This window comes from Astatotilapia calliptera, chromosome 11, assembly GCF_900246225.1.
Source record: "Astatotilapia calliptera chromosome 11, fAstCal1.2, whole genome shotgun sequence".
Taxonomy (NCBI): domain Eukaryota; kingdom Metazoa; phylum Chordata; class Actinopteri; order Cichliformes; family Cichlidae; genus Astatotilapia; species Astatotilapia calliptera.
The window spans coordinates 21,523,689-21,540,593 of NC_039312.1; the positions used below are offsets into that span (position 1 = coordinate 21,523,689).

The window sequence follows — 16,905 nt, forward strand, 5'->3', positions numbered from 1 at the left end:
TAAACTTATCAAAAAGAGCCAGCACATATGCCACCACAAACTAGCTATATCACCTATAAAAGTAGTTTTGCATTGCAGGGTGGGTACATTTCCACAGCATATGCCTGTAAAATCTCAAATCCTTTGTTCTGGTCACCGTCACACACACAAAAGGTCATTTTTTCACAGCCGTGTTCTCCTATTAGGAAAAGCACGAGTGTTACTATGAACGTTAGCGATGGCTCTGCTCTATTCGAGCATCCTGTAAACTGTGAGTGTGAGTCAGCACAGCGGCATGACCCCGAAACTGAAGCAGTCGTCAGTAATTTCAACAGTTCTACCTGTGTTTTTTCTTTTTCTGTGAGTGATGCATGATATACATTAAACACATACACAAAATAGAGAAACGGTCAGTTCGCCTCAAAGATGAGTAGAGAGAGAGCTTTTTCCTGGAAATAATAATACTTTTATTGTTGCCATTGACATTTACAGTGTTTCTTTAAACCAGCAGTGTCACAGAATACTGAAAATATTAATTATGATTTTTGTTTATATTTGATAATCATACATTATAAGGGATTTGGATCGGTGAAGAGAAGAGTTGTCGAAGATACGAGCCGTGGAGATGATCTTCCTCTGAAGCGCTTCTTTAGAGTCAGGGTGAGGAGCTCTGTCATTCTGGAAGTACTCTGAGCACAGCCGCTACTCCTCCACATCTAAAGGAGCCTGCTGAGGTGGATCGGTCATCTGAATATGATGCCTCCTAGGTTAAATGTTTTGGACATGTCCTACCAAGAGCAAACCTTGGGTTTGACCCAGAGTATGCTGGAGAAATTAAATCATTATATCCCTCTTTCTCTGGTTTGGGAATGTCTCAGTCTCTCCCTCAGAAGACCTGCAGGAGGTGGATGCATGCATGTATGGAAATGGCCTAAAACTAGTAACTCAAACCATCGCAGAAGACGATTTAATGTAAATGTTTTTAGATTAACAGACTCTTTAGATTGTTACTGTATATGTCCTGCTAACAGCTGTTCACACAGCGCTGTCTTTGCTGGCGTGCTGAGCATCAAGCCCCCTGTGATGGGCCATCTGCCCTGCTGATGTGTTCATGGGTAAAACTCTGCAGATAAATTTGACCTCTGCCCCTCATGCGAGTAACAAATAATAAATAAAAATAAACGATCACAACGCTGAAGGCTCAGACTTTCTGTTTGTATCATAGTGAGTTCACAGTGACGCCGTCCTGTGAACGTCTTTATTTGGAGTCTGTAAACAGCAAAGAGAGCTCAGGATTTTAAAATCTCATCTCTCCAGCTCTCCCGGTCCCGCCTTTGTCGCTTTCGGGCTAGTTCTGGGAAGTATGCGCTGTTGTAAGGCCTCTCCCTCTCGCTCACTTCCCTCCCAGGCTCCTTTCCTTTGCCGCTCCTCTGCTCCAGAAGTGCCTGGGCTCTCCTCCTTTCCTCAGCCTCCCTCTGTAAACGCTCAGCACGTAACCTTTCTATCGAGCTGGAAGAGACCAGACAGACATTTTGTTACCGACCTGCTTTGATATTCACCACAAGATCGCTTTAATTTGACTTGAGCCCCAGTAAAATACTAAGGGGGATAAAACTTCCAGACAATCAATACTGGTATTCTTACCTCTCGCCGCTGCTCCTCTTTTCCCCTTTGTCTCTTTTTTCCTTTTTCTTGCTCTTGTGCTCCTTTCTGTCTTTCTCTCCGAGAGCTTTCTTCATATCTTTCAAAGGATCCAAACTATCCTTCAGTCTACGATCCTTCTTCTCTCTCTCCTCTTCACTTATCCCTTTTCTCTTTTCTTTTTCTTTGCTCTCCTCTTTGTCTTTGCTGCTTTTCAGATACCACGGCGTGACCTCAGACCCCGGCTGGGGTCCCAATGACACCAGTAAGCCAATGGCTCTTTCCTGCTTCTCCTAGAAAGCAACAACAGAAAACAAATATTTTGTGTTATTTTTTTCATTACTGTAGCACACTTTTTGTTTATACATGTGTTTGTTTTGTTTATACAATGCCCAACAGATAGGAGAATGTAAATATCTGAGTAGCCAGACGGGACATTAACCTGTCTTTAACCTTCCACGAGCTCCATAGTACTTGTTCCTAAGTGCAAATAGCAGAGCTAACTGTCTGAGGCATCATGTGTGCCGCATGCTGTGTGCTATTTGAGCAGCTCCCTCACATAAAACCAGCAGTGGGAAGATGTCAAAAGCAAACTATTTCTTGTTGTGTGATAAAGGAAAACAGTGGGAAAAAATGCGACCTGATACTCTCGACCGTATTTCAAGCTAAAGTCGAAAAGGTCTAGAAGAGCAGATGAACTGCTTTTTGATTGGTCTCTATTTTAGCTTCATATTGTTAAAACAGGAAGTTGTTGATGGGGTAGGAAAGTTTGAAAGGTACGAAACTGGTAAAAGTTTTTGTATTTTGTAGGTTTGGCCTGTGGGTGTGGGAAAAATAGTTTCTGGTGCTAAATATAAAAAAAACAATAACAAGTTTCACTTACATGTATGAAATTCTGTAGCCTGACTTAAACCTGCAATATTTAGAAAAAAAGCCTCTTGGAGACATGCTCTAAACCCAACAGGAAGTCCAGTGTTAAATGTAAAATGCTTTTTTTCAGGCAGTACACTTTATCAAACTCCTCTTAGAGAACTTTAATCTAAAGACCTTGGCAATGCCAAACTAAGAAGTTTTTGAGTTTGTGTTGTCTGGTGCGTCCATGTCAGCTCAGCAAATTTTGATTAGTTGCCACAAAAAGCTCTTATAACTCAAATGTACACTGTCCACTCTGTCCTGAGCTTGACGTCCTGGAAGCGAGTCTGGAGACATCTACACAAAGTCAGCACGACAGCTAGTGGCAACAGGAAATCAGCATTAGGTGATAAATCGTGGCTGACAATATCCCTTTTGAAATCCAAACACTCAATACAGCAACGTGACATACAATTAGTAGGTGTTCTTGAAAGAAAGAAAGTGCTTATACAAAGTGTTTGGAAGTAGTGCATATACACATATGTATATACATGAAAGGTTACCAAGGAAACCAGAAATGTTTTTGAGAGCGTTTTCAAAATGCTGCGTTTTCCATCAGCAAAAACGCTGTCTCAGTGTGGACAGGAGGCCGAAACAGAGAGAAAACAATGCGTTTTCAAACGACAACGCATTAGTGTGGACGTAGCCTGAGTGTAGCCTATCTCATTATGCACCAAGGTGTTTCCCACCACACCACTTCAAAAATTCAACTTCCTGTTGAGTTCTGAATTTACTGAAGCAAAAAATTTTAATTAACTAAAACACAACAACTGTTATGGATATTCTCTGCTATTAAAACAGGACACACAATAAACTAATATACTTCAGCAAATCATTAAATAAATGTAAATGGTACTAAAGTGCCTCTGCTTTGCCATCAGCAGCATTTTGGCATTTTCTGACCTGTGATTGGAAAGCCTTGATCACATCCACGGGCTTTAACTTGTATTTATATTGTCTGTCTGAATTAATTTCCCACCCGTCTCATGCTGCATCTATTTACGCTGCATGCATACATACTGGCACTGGGCTGCAGAATAGAATAGCAGGTATGATGACAACAAGACAAAAATTTAAACTGATTGCATTGCTTTTTAAAGTGTGGTGATAACAAACCACTCAAATGACATCTGAGAAAACTACACCCACTAATGATGAGATTAGATAAGAATCATCTTTTCTCTGGCAACATTTCAAAAACATACAAAGCATTTAGCATTTTTGTGACTGAGCTGAAAAGCAAGATTTTGCAGATCCACTCCTAACTACTAAAGGTTTTTAATGGAAAAAATGAAAATGTAAATGGTATTCAGCACTGGACCTGCAACCACAGACCATGCAGGACACTGAACCCAGATGTGGTACCAAACTTGCAAAAGCTTTGCTATCATTCAGCTGCTACGTCAGAGCAAAAGAAAAGCATGAAAGAGAAGACTGACAGAAGCAGCAGCACGGACACCTTTTCCTCTTTCTTTTCCCTGAGATACTCCTCATTCCCCTTCTTCTCCGAGGACTCCTCCAGGGGGAAAAGATTGAGATGCTCCAGAGCTCCACTTCCTCCACCCTGTTCCTCATCACCATCATCTCTGCTTCCTCCTGTTGGCTGAAGAGCAGCTCGGGCTTTCCTTCTCAGATACTCTGTACGTGCCTGTAAACAATGAACAACAATTAAAGGACATTCATGGGCACGGCAAAGCTTATTTAACCTTCATAATAAAAAACTAAACTCAAATCATAAATACTTAAGTTTTCTACTGGTGCCAATTTAGAGACGTACAGTACATTTACACCAATCTGAATAGTAACACACAGGAAATGTTAGCATTGATTTCCAGGTGTTGTTTTTTTTTTTTAAAATATTAACAAAAGACAGCATACAACAGTAAATGTGTTGTTTTTTACAATTGTAGAGGATAGGCGTGCACTAGTGAGAGATCTATTAGGGATGCAGTGATTGCAAAACTCTGGACCAATACTGATGTTTAAAATAACAACTTGTTTGTTTTTTAATTAGTATATTACATATTTTTACCATTAACTATCCACCCTTTTTTGGCAGGGGAAATAAAGAAAAGATCACTACACCGTTTGAACATTTAGTCAGCACAAAAGTTAGCTGACACATCAGAGAAACAATGCTAATCAGCAGTCAACAAGGACAGTATCTGATGCTTACACTCTACCTATTATAATGCATACGTGGTTGCTAATATTTAGTCTGCTTTCACTCTGTTGTTTCATAAAAGCAGGGTGTTTCCTGTCTCAGTGTGGGCCTTTTAAGGGGTTCTGGACATCTGGGTTACTTAACGTATCAAAGGTCTATATGTTTTCCAATACATTTTGTCTATTTGATCAACAAAAATTTATTTTAAGCTTTAATAAGTTAAATAAAATGGTTAAAAATATTTTTAGTGACAGTGGATGGCAAAAAAAACCCTCACTGATGGGCTCAAAGCTTCTTTAAATACAGTAAAACCCTAATAATCTCTGCAATGCAACACATAAGTGTAGCAGAGAACAATCTGTTCTCGCATGATAACATTTTATTCCGGCTCTGCACGGCCCACTACATTTTACCCCCTGTGATACTGAGCTACTTCAATGTCATCTCACGTTTCCTGTCCTTTACTTTAATGTACAGTACTGACATTATTGTTTTTGGGTAACTTTTCTGTAATACATTTGATTTCAAAATAATTCTGCCTTTTTAATATATTTATTTTTTAGATTTCCATCCCATTATAAAAAGCTTTAATATTCTACATTTTTATTTATTGTGCAAAATGTAGATTAAAAAGAGAATGCCTTAATTTGCATTTTGCAATTTTTATTCACAACTGTTATTGTTGTTTATAACCAATGTTTTAAATGATTTTGTTGGCAGCAACAGATCTCAAAAAGTTGGGACAGTGGTAACAAAAGGCTGGAAAAGTAAGCTTAACTAAAAGGAAACAGCTAGAGGAATATTTTGCAACTAAGTTAACTGCCAACCGCTCAGTAACATGACTGGATATGCAAAAACTGTGTCTACAAGTTGTGTACCAATTTCAGCATAAAGCTCCTAAATGTAAAGTTACAAAGACTTTGAATATCAATACTAAATGCCTGTGATTTTTGGCAACACAGGCAACAGTGCAGTAAAAATAGGCAGGATTCTGTCATGGAGTCACTGCATGGGTTCAGGAACACTTTCAGAAATTACTGTTACACTTCAAAGTAGCCATATGTGAACATGATACAAAAACGCTGCCTTCTCTGGGCCAAAGCCTATTCAAAATGGACTGAGGCACAGTAGAAACTGTTTCTCAAGGTACAACGTGTGCATTAGTGCCTATGGAACTGGCAGCTTGCAAATCTGGAAAGGTACCATCAGTGCTTCAAGGTATATTTAGGTTTACTTAATTTAAAAATCCTCACTGTTTTCAGCAACACTTTACACAGTATTCTAACTTTTTTGTAACTAGGGTTGGACTAAGAGCATCTCAGGTAGGCCCTACTGAAAAAGGACATTTACTGTATACTTTTATTATAAATGAGTACTTTTTTTTATGTTGTTCAAGTTAGTAACCTTGCTTCTGATCATATCTGGTTTGAATTTGAGGTATCCTGCTCAAACTACATGGGAAACAGAGCAAAAAGTATGTACAGTAACAGCACGCCACGGTCATCCACCCGGAGTCACCTCTTGCTCCGCGCGTTCCACGCGACGCTTGGCCTCGCGCTCCTCCTCTGCTGCCTGGGCCTCGTCCCTCCGCACTCGAGCGACGTTGTCTTTGTTGCGGACATGCCAGCTCTTCTTCGGAAGGATGTTCATTGTTCCCTTGGCGACTGTTACTACTATAGGTTAGCAGTCGGCTAGCAGCGGCAAAAGTGGAAGGAAAACGTGAATAAGTTCCCCCAAATAAAGCCGCTAGTTGTGGAAGGAAATGCGTCAATGCCCCAAAGCGGAAAATAGAATAAAAATATATAAATATACAAAAACAAACTTTATATTTGCAGCTTTGACCTCCCAAGAGGCAGAGCTAACGAGATAATGTTAGCCGATGTTTGCTACTTTCCACATCTACTTTACCTTAAGGACTCAGCACCACGCATAGATATCACATTTCCGCCAATTTAGCAATATTTTTTTAACATTTTACTCTCTAAAACAGGGCCCAGGCACTGTCACCAACTTGTTGAGTGAAGAATTGTTCTTGTTGGACAGGTAGCAGGACCTCACAGGAACAGGCAGACCCAAACAGGAAGTAAACAGTAGCTCCATGTTGAAGCAATAACACAATGGCGACAGCAGAGGGGGCTGTTATGTTTCTCATTTTATTTTATTATGTAAAGAAAAGAATATCTGCTTTGAAGGACAGACAGAAAAGGCACTAATCTATTTACATAGTGGAAATGTTATACTCTAATAACGATAAAGTTTTAATTCTCCTTCTTTATGTATTCCTTTAAAAAAAATCACAACTTTTAATACAGTTATCTTCGTGCAGACGTGTGTGGTAAAACCTAGCCTGCATTAAATTATAAACATAAAAACAAGTCTTATTATGTTGTTTTCAAGACGGTAGATCCTTGCCCATATGTCGTGTTCAATCTTGTACTCCTGCATGATGTGTCGGTATATGAGCTTGCCGACTCAGGCTCTCAATCTGCTTGATCAGGAACTGTTTGTCACGGCTCTCCTGTAAACCAAAAACTCATAAGTCCATGTGAGAATCAGGAAACCATTTAACTTACTGTTTCAAAGTGAAGCCTAATGACGTATATAAAAGATCACCATTTAATTTCGGGACTGTAGGGTCATTATAAACTGTAAGGTAATTAACGCAGATAGGTTTGTATATTTGGACTGGACTGTGTGTAGTTGTTGTAAAGTGCCTGTGAATGCATCCTCTTTGAATTCCAAGATTTTACCTATCAACACATGATATTAATCCTCGGCAGGTTTTAAAATTAAGTTAATGTAAATACACACAAGCAGAAAGTTATTATATATTAGACTGTTTCATTTTGTAACAAATACTGAAACATGATGCAGAAGCAGTTGTAGAAAACTGACAGTACAGTTTAAAAAGACTGGCTCGTTTGGAAAGGTTGCCAGGAGAAAGCCTATTTACTGTAAATCATGGCAACACAGCTTAAGTCTAAACAAACCTTAAGACTTCTGAAACAATGTCCTTTGTTCAGTTTAGACCAAAGTGGCGATCCTTGACCATAATGTGTAGCATCATGTTTGGTGAAAACCAGGCACAGCATATCAGCACAAACATTTCAAACCAACTGTCCAGCACGGTGCTGGAGGGGTAATGATTTGTGCTTGTTATTTGCACCCACTGGACCTGAGCACTTTGCAGTGATTGAGTCAACCTTAAACTCCTCTGTATACCAAAGTATTCTAGAGTCAACTATGAGACCATCTGTCTGACAGCTAAAGCTTGGCTGAATTTGGGTCATGCAGCAGGACAGTGATCCCAAGAACAGCAGCAAATCTATAACTGAATGGTTGACAAAGAAAAGAGTCAAGGTGCTGCAATTGTCCAGTCAAATTCCTAACCTTAAACATATTGAAAAGCTGTGGTGGGCCAAAATTCCTTCATAACAATGTGAGAGACTAATAAAGTCATACAGTTCTAACAGCTACTGAATCAGGAAGTGTACCTAGTTGTACCTAGTTTGTCACACAGCGCTTCTGCATTTTGGCATAATTTTTGTTAAGTAATCACATGGTGTAATACATCATGTTAGAGTCTGATAAGGACCAGATGATTTTTTTTGTTACTATGTCCTGAACAATTGAAAGAGGGTGTATTTACTTTCCTTCTTTGGCTTTTTCCTTAAGTACATGACTTTATCTAATAATAATAATAGTAATAATAATAAAGCAGTTTACCAGTTTAAGCTGAGCTTTTAGCAGTGCAATGCTTCTCCCATAGACAGTTGCTAAAGCTACGACATAGCACATCACCACACTGCCAGGGAGAAGAGAGACATAATATTACTCCATGAAATGCACAGTAAGGACTATTTAATATGCAGGTCATCATTACACAAATAGCATACTGAGAGTTCACGCACATTGCTAATGCAAAAAGAGGGATGGAGAACGCCTGGGAGCCGACGAAGAAGAGAAACTCCTGTGTGACGTTAGAGAGATTGCTGAATGAGTCTGGAACAGTTGACCACATGGTACTGGATGAGTGGAAAGGACCACAACCGTAAGAGGGACGGATCCTGTTTGAGGAAGAGGGACACACTTGTCCTCAGCAATGTTAAATAACATGAAAAATGTTTTCATGCAAAGTTTATAGCAAGTATAGCAAGACAGCAAGTTTTCTTACGGTGATGCAGAAAAAGCAGTTGTGTTGCAACTGTTACAGGTAAGTATGAAACACTCACTCAGAAAGACTGTAAATCAAGACAACTGTTGCCAAACCCCATCCAAACAGGAGCACCACCAGAAAAAAGAAGGTGGAGGTGGTAGAACGAAACGTCCTCAGCGCTGGCCGACAGTTTTGGAAGAGTGTTATCTGCGGGGGGAAAGTGGCAATTTAATAGTGGATTAGGGACACAATCACCAAGCAATGTGTGACGTGTTGGCGGTGTTAAAGCTAGAGCCTCACCTTCTTGCAGTAAAACAGGATGACAAACTTCAAGGTGTTGATGGCGGGCAGCAGAGGGCAAAAAAGAGCTCCCACCCAGACCACAGTCTGACCATAAACCAGGCCAAGCACATTGGAGGGAACCACAAACTCCTGCCGCCCCACCCACTGAACAGGCTTACAGGAACAGTTATCCACCACAAGCCTACCACATACACAAAAAAACACTACATAGCTGAACACAAGACTGATTGACCAGTATTCAAATATACAGCATGCATTTGCATGATGTGCATTAATACGACTCATATCTTTATGCTATAAAAAGTACCTGCGTGGAAATTCAACCAGCAGAAAAACAGCAACGGTGATGAGGAGGTCAAACATTGTGAGCTTGTACATTTCCTGCCCCACACGTGTTTCCCAGCACTACCAATAAGAAAAGATAAGATTGTCTTTCAGTGTGGACATGCTGAATATATTCAAAGCTGATGTTACTGTTGTGTTAACCTCTTTGTCTGCACACACAGGCTGTTATAGCAGCTGTTAAAGAGCGCGTTTTGTATTTTACTCAAGCCTCCGTCAGCGGAACGAGGCAGTCGCAGAGCTGCTACTGTTCTCCCCAAGAGATCAAAAAATATTTACTGAAAAACCTGACATGCTTTACCATTATTGTTTATGACTTTTTAAAATACAAACGGAGTGTAAATGAGTTTCCAGTTCAATTATTCTGTCAGTTTTTCTTTTGCACGTCGAAGCCTTCAAGGGATCCTGTTTAATTTACCCAGCAAAGTCTTGATCCAGCAACAAACTGAAAGCACTGCTTTTTCTCATGACAGACAACTTAAACACAAACAACAGAAGGTCTGTCATATAGGACCCCCTCCGCGCTGTTACACTCTGAAAATGAAGATCAGTAATATAATTACTTGGAATTCTTTGTAGTTGTACCCGCACAGTGTACAGTTTCCTTTGAGCTCGTTAGGGTAGCAGGTGATCTGACTCCACAGGGTGTAGAGGAGGACGCCCAGACTCACCAGACGCAGAAACACTGCCCTGGGTGTGGAAGAGAAATGGGTCATTTTCATTCATCTAATTTTAATTTCACACTAATCTTACTTGATAACTCAACACAGATAAGGATACACTACCATATTTACAAGTTTGTTACATAAAACTAATGACCAGGTTTAAAGCAGGGAAGGTTTTAAGCTGTTTTTTGTGTTTATTTTACCTTGAGGGCCCCATGAACAACGTTTTAGCTGATGTAAGTTGTGTGGGAGCCAGGGTGAGCTAGTATTTTTTTTAAAACTGAAGGACGTGCCACACGAAGTAACCTGAGCTGAAATTGAATTGTAGAACAGGTAAGGTGGTGATTGCAGCATAATTTCCTTCGTATTGCACACTATATTGGAGAATCATGGCAAAAGCATTATAGCAGCTTGTGTATAGCCATAGTGGCCAGATAATAAAACATGTGGGTTAGATCATATTTATCATCAGGCATTTAACATTTTGCTGTTTGTTTGATCCATGGCTTGTGACTAGACCCATTATTGTCTGCTCTGTTAGAGCCAGTCGTTAAGGATGAACCTGGCAAGCTAGGCAGTCTTGATAATTATGGGCCTAGTTATAGTACTATGATTAAAGTGAGTAAAATATTTATTGTGTTTAATATTCTGGTCAATTTTTAAAATAGGTGCAGCAGCATCATTATTATCAATAGTTGTTATAGTGTTATAATTCTGCATTTACTCTCTTATTTACAATAAAAATTTCCACATTTGCTGGAGTTTGTCATATCTCATTGTGTATTTGTGATAAGAAGATATGGGCTTGGAGCGACTGATCAGATTTTTTTTTTCAAGCATTACAAACACAAACAAATTAAATGCATGTGACATAATCTCTTTCTCACAAACCTTAAGAGAGCCAATATGATAGTAGTGCTGGGGGAGTATTGCTCTACTAAGGCGATCTTGTCACACAGCAGAGGCACCACAAAGTTTCCAGCAGTGATGACCATGGACGGGAGATACTGAATAATAAAGCCAAGGATCCCTTGCTCATCAGCCCTATTCTGTTTAGCAGAAATGGGAGATGGTCACCCAGAGCTTCAAGAAGATCATGTTGGCATCATTATTTTTACATCGTTTACCTGGCTGAACTGTGTGGTCACATAGATGCCGTAGAAAGCTCCTCCAATGAACCCAAGTGAAAGAAAAGTCATTAAAACACGCAGAGAGTATAAAATCACTTTTTTTGATGTTGACAGATCAGCCTTGTGTCTCTTTCGACTCTCCTCCTCCAGATCCACCTGGCCGAGGGAGAGAAGAGAAATGAGGGGTCACCTGAAGGCACATCGTGTATACGAAACTGTGGAGCAAAGCTGCCACGTGTGGGTCACGTTTCTCTTTTCCAGCACTTCATCCTGTTAAGTAGGATAGATCCCTTCTGACCTGTAGCTGGTAGAGGATGTTTTTCTGCTTCAGTTTGGTAGCTCTGTCTCCCAGGCAACTATAGTCCCATCCGGTGAACACGACCATGCTGTAACTGCTCACTCCAGTGCTGCTTCCCGTTGCCACAGCAACTCGAGCTGCAGTCCCCATCCTGTGTGTGAACAGCCAGTGAAAAGGATACAGACAGAAGTCAGGCTGACTGAACTCAGGACTCTAAGCTAAACATGCAAACACACAGCCTTTATTTACATAATGCATCCGTTTAACACGAACTATAGTGTCTCCAGACCCCAGGAATTCAGTAAAACAAACCCAATTTTGCTGTCTAAGCAAGAACCTGGCCGTTACAGTCGTGGGACTGACCGTGTTATCATGCAGATGAGACAAAAGGCAAAGTAGAAGACAGCAGTGAGGATGTAGGCAAGAGGGATGTTGTAGAAGAAGTCCCTGTTCGGCATCTCTGTGATGTTGTAGTAGCCATAAAACAGGTATGAATACTCCATAAAACCCTGTAAAGGAGAGAAGAATATCCAGCTCAAGATGCAATTACATTTTGCCGGCTGAGAATAAAAGCAGGAGAATTGTGCAATTTCTTCACTACAATATATCGCTAGATTTATTATTTAGGCCTATATTGTAGGCTTCAGCTCCAACGTGAAGCCTAAAAGCATAAAGGAACCAGTGTCATTCACATAAAACACTTTGACAAGGTGCAGCAGAAAAGCACAGGTGTAAAGCCTGAAATGAGTCACAGCTCATTCAAACTAGCTGCTTTAGTTTCAGTGTTGTGGTTCTGCGTGTGCTGCCTTACTTTCATACTCATGCCAACATAGTGTCAGTAACACCCGTGACTTTCTATTTTCAAACCACCACACACAAAAAGACATTATTACTCCAGCTGTACCTTATATGTGTTCTCGGTGTCACCTTTTTGCAGAATGAAAGTGGAATGACAATTCTATGAAAGTCTAAAGTGCCTCAAACTAAAGTGCAGGTCTATATACATTCTGCAAGTCTCTCAACGTCTCACCGTTCCCGAAAGGAAGTCGAGTAGGTACTGATAGATCTCCGTTGTGCTCTTAACTTCATACACCTTGCATTTAGCTGGATTTGAAAAAATAAAACACAGTAAACAAAAGGCTTCCTCTGAACATAAAGGTCATGCTGTTGCCTCAAGAATTTATGATATTTGTAAATAAATTAAATACACAGAAAGAGACCGGGAGATTCAATGCAGCTGCAGTGGAAACTATTTAACGTCTAAATAAGATCTGTTTCTTATGTGGCTTTAAAATAATCAAAGGATTTGGAAAAGTCATACATCATCCTGTAAAGCTATTTCAGGTCTGGAGATGATAAATGATATTAGGGATAAACTCATTTTTGTATATATTTGAATGTCACAGATGTGGAATTTTGTATAAATATTCTGCTCATCCACAGGTGAGCAGCCCACATTTTATTTCTGAAGGGAAAACAGAAGGGGTACCACTCTCTCTACTCTTACTCCTACAAATGCAGGGCTGTTGCCTGGAAACTGTTGCAGCAAAGTGCAAGAAGGCTTCCTGTTGTAATTACGAAGAAATGTGATAAAAGATGAGTAACAAGGAAAAAAGGAGGAAATGAAGAAACAGGACGCACCGGTGCAATTTGTTTCACTCAAGTTATTGCTAACAGTGAGGATATCTGTGCTGTTGGTGGTTGGTTGGTGGTGGTTGGTGGATCTGAAGACAACACTGGGAATGAGGACAAACCCAGCAATCAGAAAGAAGGACACAAAATTCAGAACCACCAAGAAGCGAAGGAACACGAAGTAAGACTGGACACCACCTCCAAAGTTCCCTGTGAGGGCAAAGAAACATGGTTTGTTTCAAATGTAAACTTAACGCGTGGGACTGAGCTGCTTCCTTTATTGTCCTTTTATATTAATTTACTGCATGTGTACCTCCAATCATTTGCACTGACTTCCTCCACAATGAGAAAAAGTAAAGAAATTCTTTGCATTTGTTTCTGAGTTTACGCAGCATCTGTCTCCCTCTCCAGGACACATCTCTGGAAAATGCGGGCGACCGCATTTGCTGCACTTCCCTGTGAAGGACAAATAATAAAGAAATTATATTACAACAACTCAAAATTCCCTCACAATTACCAAGTAATTTAAAATAAACTATATATAGGAGAATTATTAAATAAACATGAATTAGATAGCACTTACACAGTATATACATACATTAACAAGCAGTTTTTGTCATTCTGCCTCTGCACATCACCGCAGAGGATTTTAAATCAATCAAGATGTGACTGAAGTGCAGGCTTTCAGCTTTAGGGGCTGTATCAAAAATGTTTTCATTGACAGTTTGTGAATTTAAAGCCATTTTGATAAATAGAGACGTATTTTCAGAGACGTATTGCATAATCATAATTTTAAATGTAAGTATCGCTTTTTAATTCTCCTTTAAATCCTTTACAGTCAACGACTGCGTGAAGTGTATTTGGACATCACCAAATGCTGTGTTTCTTCCCTTGAGGAGTCACATCAGGATCCCCTTCAATTTGCTTACCAGCCCCGTCTCGGAACTGATGACGCCATCATCTCTCTGCTCAATCATGTCTACACCCACCTGGGTGATCCGCAAGGCCAGTAATGTTGTGGGGATGGAGCTGGGCTCTCTTAGGGTGGTGATGGAGAGGCGAATGTTGTCCAGGATAAAGACAATGTTGGATAACTCCTCCCACCCACTCCATGCTAGCTAGCCACAGGAGCACGTTCAGCGAAAGACTGAGATTACCAAAAAGCACCACTGAACGACACATGAAATCATTCCTGCCTGTTGCCATCTCCCTGTACAACTCATCCACCTGATACACTGTGTACTGCAATAGCTACACCCTTTTTGCTCTTCTGCTCTTCTTTCTTATTCAGATATTTATTAGTAAGTGACTTATATATATATATATGTATATATTGTACATATTGTGCTATTTCTTACTTTTTGTATTGCCTGATTTTGTTATTGTTTGTACTGGAGCGCTGTAACCAACATAATTTCCCCAAGGGATCAATAAAGTATTTTGATTCTGATTGCCAGGCTTTTACTGCAGCCTCCTCCAGCTGCTGCTGGTTTGAGGGGTTTTTCTCAATCCACTTTGTCTTTAGTATCTGAAAAGCTGATCTGTTGGGTTGAGATCAGGTGACTGACTTGCCCATTGAAGGATATCCAATTTCTCTGCCTTGAGAAAACCTTTGGGTACTTTTACAGTTTGCTTTGGAGGATTATCCTTTTGTTCTGTGAAACACAGTCTGATCAGTTTTGCAGTACTTTGTTGAATTTGAGCAGAGAGTACAGTTTTGTACTTCACAGTTGGTCCTGCTACTTTCTATCTGAGGTCCCATCATAAATAAACACCAGTGAACTGGTTCCACTGGCAGCAATACCTGTGCATGCTACATTTCCTCCACCATGTGTGACAGATAATGTGGTTTGTCTCCAAACATGACCTGTTTTTCTCCTTCTCCAAACCTTTTTCTTCCCATCATTCTGATACGTCTCAGTTTCATCTGTCCAAACAGTTTTTTCCCATAGATGGCCACCGCCTTCTTCTTCCTTGTGACCAGTGGTGTGAACCCTGTAGTAAACCCTGTGCATTTACACTCATGAAGAAGTTTCACGATTGTGGACTTTGACAATGATACACCTCCTCAAAAGTTGTTTTTACTAGAGCTGATATTATAAAGGTGTTTTCTTCTTAACCACAATAATAAAAGCTGGCCTATATTTTCTTTCAGGCCTTTTTGGTTTTACTGAGCTGCTCAATGCAATCCTTCTTTTTAGGAATGAACCAGTTTATTGACTTCTAAAGTATATTTCATTTTTCTGAAAGGTTATTTTGAATTTTCAGCCTAATTATTGCCTCCTTCGCCTGTATCAACATCTCTTAGAACATTATATATATTCAATTAAAAGACTACTGAATACAAGGTGAACACTGGAAATCAACTCTAACTATCATTCATCTGCTTAATTTGTAATCAAACAGTGAGTGAACAGGCCTCACCTGGCCATGAAACTGCTCATCAATCAACTGTGCAATTACTGTGACTGTGTATACAAATGGCTGTAATTACTAAACAGTTAGTGCAACTCTTTTGTTAAGTCCACTTGATTAAAGCTGGAAGTCTGCACTTCAATCATGTCTTGATTGTTTGATTTGAAATCACTGTGAGGGTGTAGAAACCTATGAAACCTACACAAACTGTGTCCATGTCCTTAGGTTTCTAGATGTAACTGTAGGCAGACACGTACAGTTTAATATACATGAACAACCAGCTGTCTATAACAACTAGCTAATGAAATTGATTGGGTTTAAATGAAGCTATGCGTTGAATGATTTTTCTTCCAGAAATCTACTTGGAAATTATGTTGTGTGTGTTTTGCAGATCCACATTATCCCAGCTCCATTACAAGACTCATGTTATTTAGATGACTTAAGTTTTTATCATATACTGCTAAAAGTTAAAACCCAAGCACAAGTGAAGTTATAAAGTCCAATATATACTATTGTAACAGAACACAGTGAGATAAGTAACAGTGTATGATGAAGGGTGATTATGTTTTTCATTTGTAAGAGGATGAATGTTCTGCTTCATATCGGCCACATACTCATTCTTTAAGACCGCGTTTAAATTTGGGAACATGCTATCATTTACGAGCAATACACTGCTGACTCCCTGACCTTTAAACTCTAGTCATTAATTTACTCGCATTAATTTAGTCCATGACCTCAAATCTGGGCTCTCCATTAACTTTCTCTTTATTTCTCCGTTTTTCCACTGAATTACTGAAACGTCACCACCAAACATTCAGTAGAAAGTTTCATACCTTATAGTTCTTCTCAGGTGCATGGGCAGGGGACTACACCTGATGTCCCGTTTGGGTCCACCATCGCTGTCTTCATCTTCATCCTCGGGGGTTGAGTCCCAGTTGAAGTGAGGATAACTCTGATCAGGAGCTGGAGACGAAACCTGCCGACGCCTGAGTGACTGCTGCTCACCGTCATAACCATTTCCTGTGAGCGAAAGGCATTCAGACATCGTCTAAGAGTTTAAAACAAAACAACAAATACGAGCAGGTAAATCTGATCACCTCCAATGTAATTGTAAATATGAGAGTTTTGTCTCTGTATTTCACCGGCCATCTCTCTGACGAATGTTAACAGTTTTCCTCTACGATCACATCTAATAGCTGACCGACAACAAATCCAGACTCAAACAAATAAGTGAAACACTTCCTTGTGAGGATAATCTGCGTATCCAT

General features: G+C 39.9%; 2 protein-coding genes across 4 annotated transcripts; both read right to left on the minus strand.

Annotated features, from left to right (window-relative positions):
* Positions 1 to 422: 422 nt before the first annotated feature.
* leng1 (leukocyte receptor cluster (LRC) member 1) lies at positions 423 to 6,798 on the minus strand. Of its 3 annotated transcripts, none has more exons than XM_026184317.1 (5): positions 6,605 to 6,798; positions 6,215 to 6,387; positions 3,992 to 4,180; positions 1,624 to 1,913; positions 423 to 1,488 (listed from the first exon to the last, which is right to left on the minus strand). In XM_026184317.1, exons 2-5 carry the CDS (start codon positions 6,344 to 6,346, stop codon positions 1,269 to 1,271), a joined length of 831 nt encoding a protein of 276 aa, XP_026040102.1. In that variant the 5' UTR covers positions 6,347 to 6,387; positions 6,605 to 6,798; the 3' UTR covers positions 423 to 1,268. The 3 variants fall into 3 exon arrangements, with proteins under 3 accessions (XP_026040102.1, XP_026040101.1, XP_026040104.1); XM_026184316.1 differs by having other exon boundaries at positions 6,215 to 6,442; XM_026184319.1 differs by having other exon boundaries at positions 6,708 to 6,797.
* Positions 6,799 to 6,969: 171 nt separating this feature from the next.
* Positions 6,970 to 16,864, minus strand: tmc4 (transmembrane channel-like 4). Its single transcript, XM_026184206.1, has 16 exons — positions 16,735 to 16,864; positions 16,471 to 16,657; positions 13,536 to 13,678; positions 13,232 to 13,432; positions 12,621 to 12,694; positions 11,954 to 12,099; positions 11,591 to 11,741; positions 11,290 to 11,448; positions 11,054 to 11,211; positions 10,061 to 10,187; positions 9,463 to 9,560; positions 9,153 to 9,336; positions 8,929 to 9,059; positions 8,608 to 8,763; positions 8,423 to 8,501; positions 6,970 to 7,214 (listed from the first exon to the last, which is right to left on the minus strand). Exons 1-16 carry the CDS (start codon positions 16,784 to 16,786, stop codon positions 7,122 to 7,124), a joined length of 2,139 nt encoding a protein of 712 aa, XP_026039991.1. The 5' UTR covers positions 16,787 to 16,864; the 3' UTR covers positions 6,970 to 7,121.
* Positions 16,865 to 16,905: the final 41 nt, after the last annotated feature.

What these genes read in the sequence shown, in the direction of transcription:
- leng1 (XM_026184317.1), bottom strand. Translation starts at nt 6,346, where the DNA reads ATGAACATCCTTCCGAAGAAGAGCTGGCATGTCCGCAACAAAGACAAC. An exon ending in TGGAACGCGCGGAGCAAGAG is followed by an intron (nt 4,181 to 6,214) that starts GTGACTCCGGGT and finishes CATTGTTTACAG; the next exon opens with GCACGTACAGAGTATCTGAG. An exon ending in GGGAAAAGAAAGAGGAAAAG is followed by an intron (nt 1,914 to 3,991) that starts GTGTCCGTGCTG and finishes GTTGCTTTCTAG; the next exon opens with GAGAAGCAGGAAAGAGCCAT.
- tmc4 (XM_026184206.1), bottom strand. Translation starts at nt 16,786, where the DNA reads ATGGCCGGTGAAATACAGAGACAAAACTCTCATATTTACAATTACATT. An exon ending in TATTTACAATTACATTGGAG is followed by an intron (nt 16,658 to 16,734) that starts GTGATCAGATTT and finishes TTTCGCTCACAG; the next exon opens with GAAATGGTTATGACGGTGAG. An exon ending in CTGGTTGAATTTCCACGCAG is followed by an intron (nt 9,337 to 9,462) that starts GTACTTTTTATA and finishes TGTATGTGGTAG; the next exon opens with GCTTGTGGTGGATAACTGTT.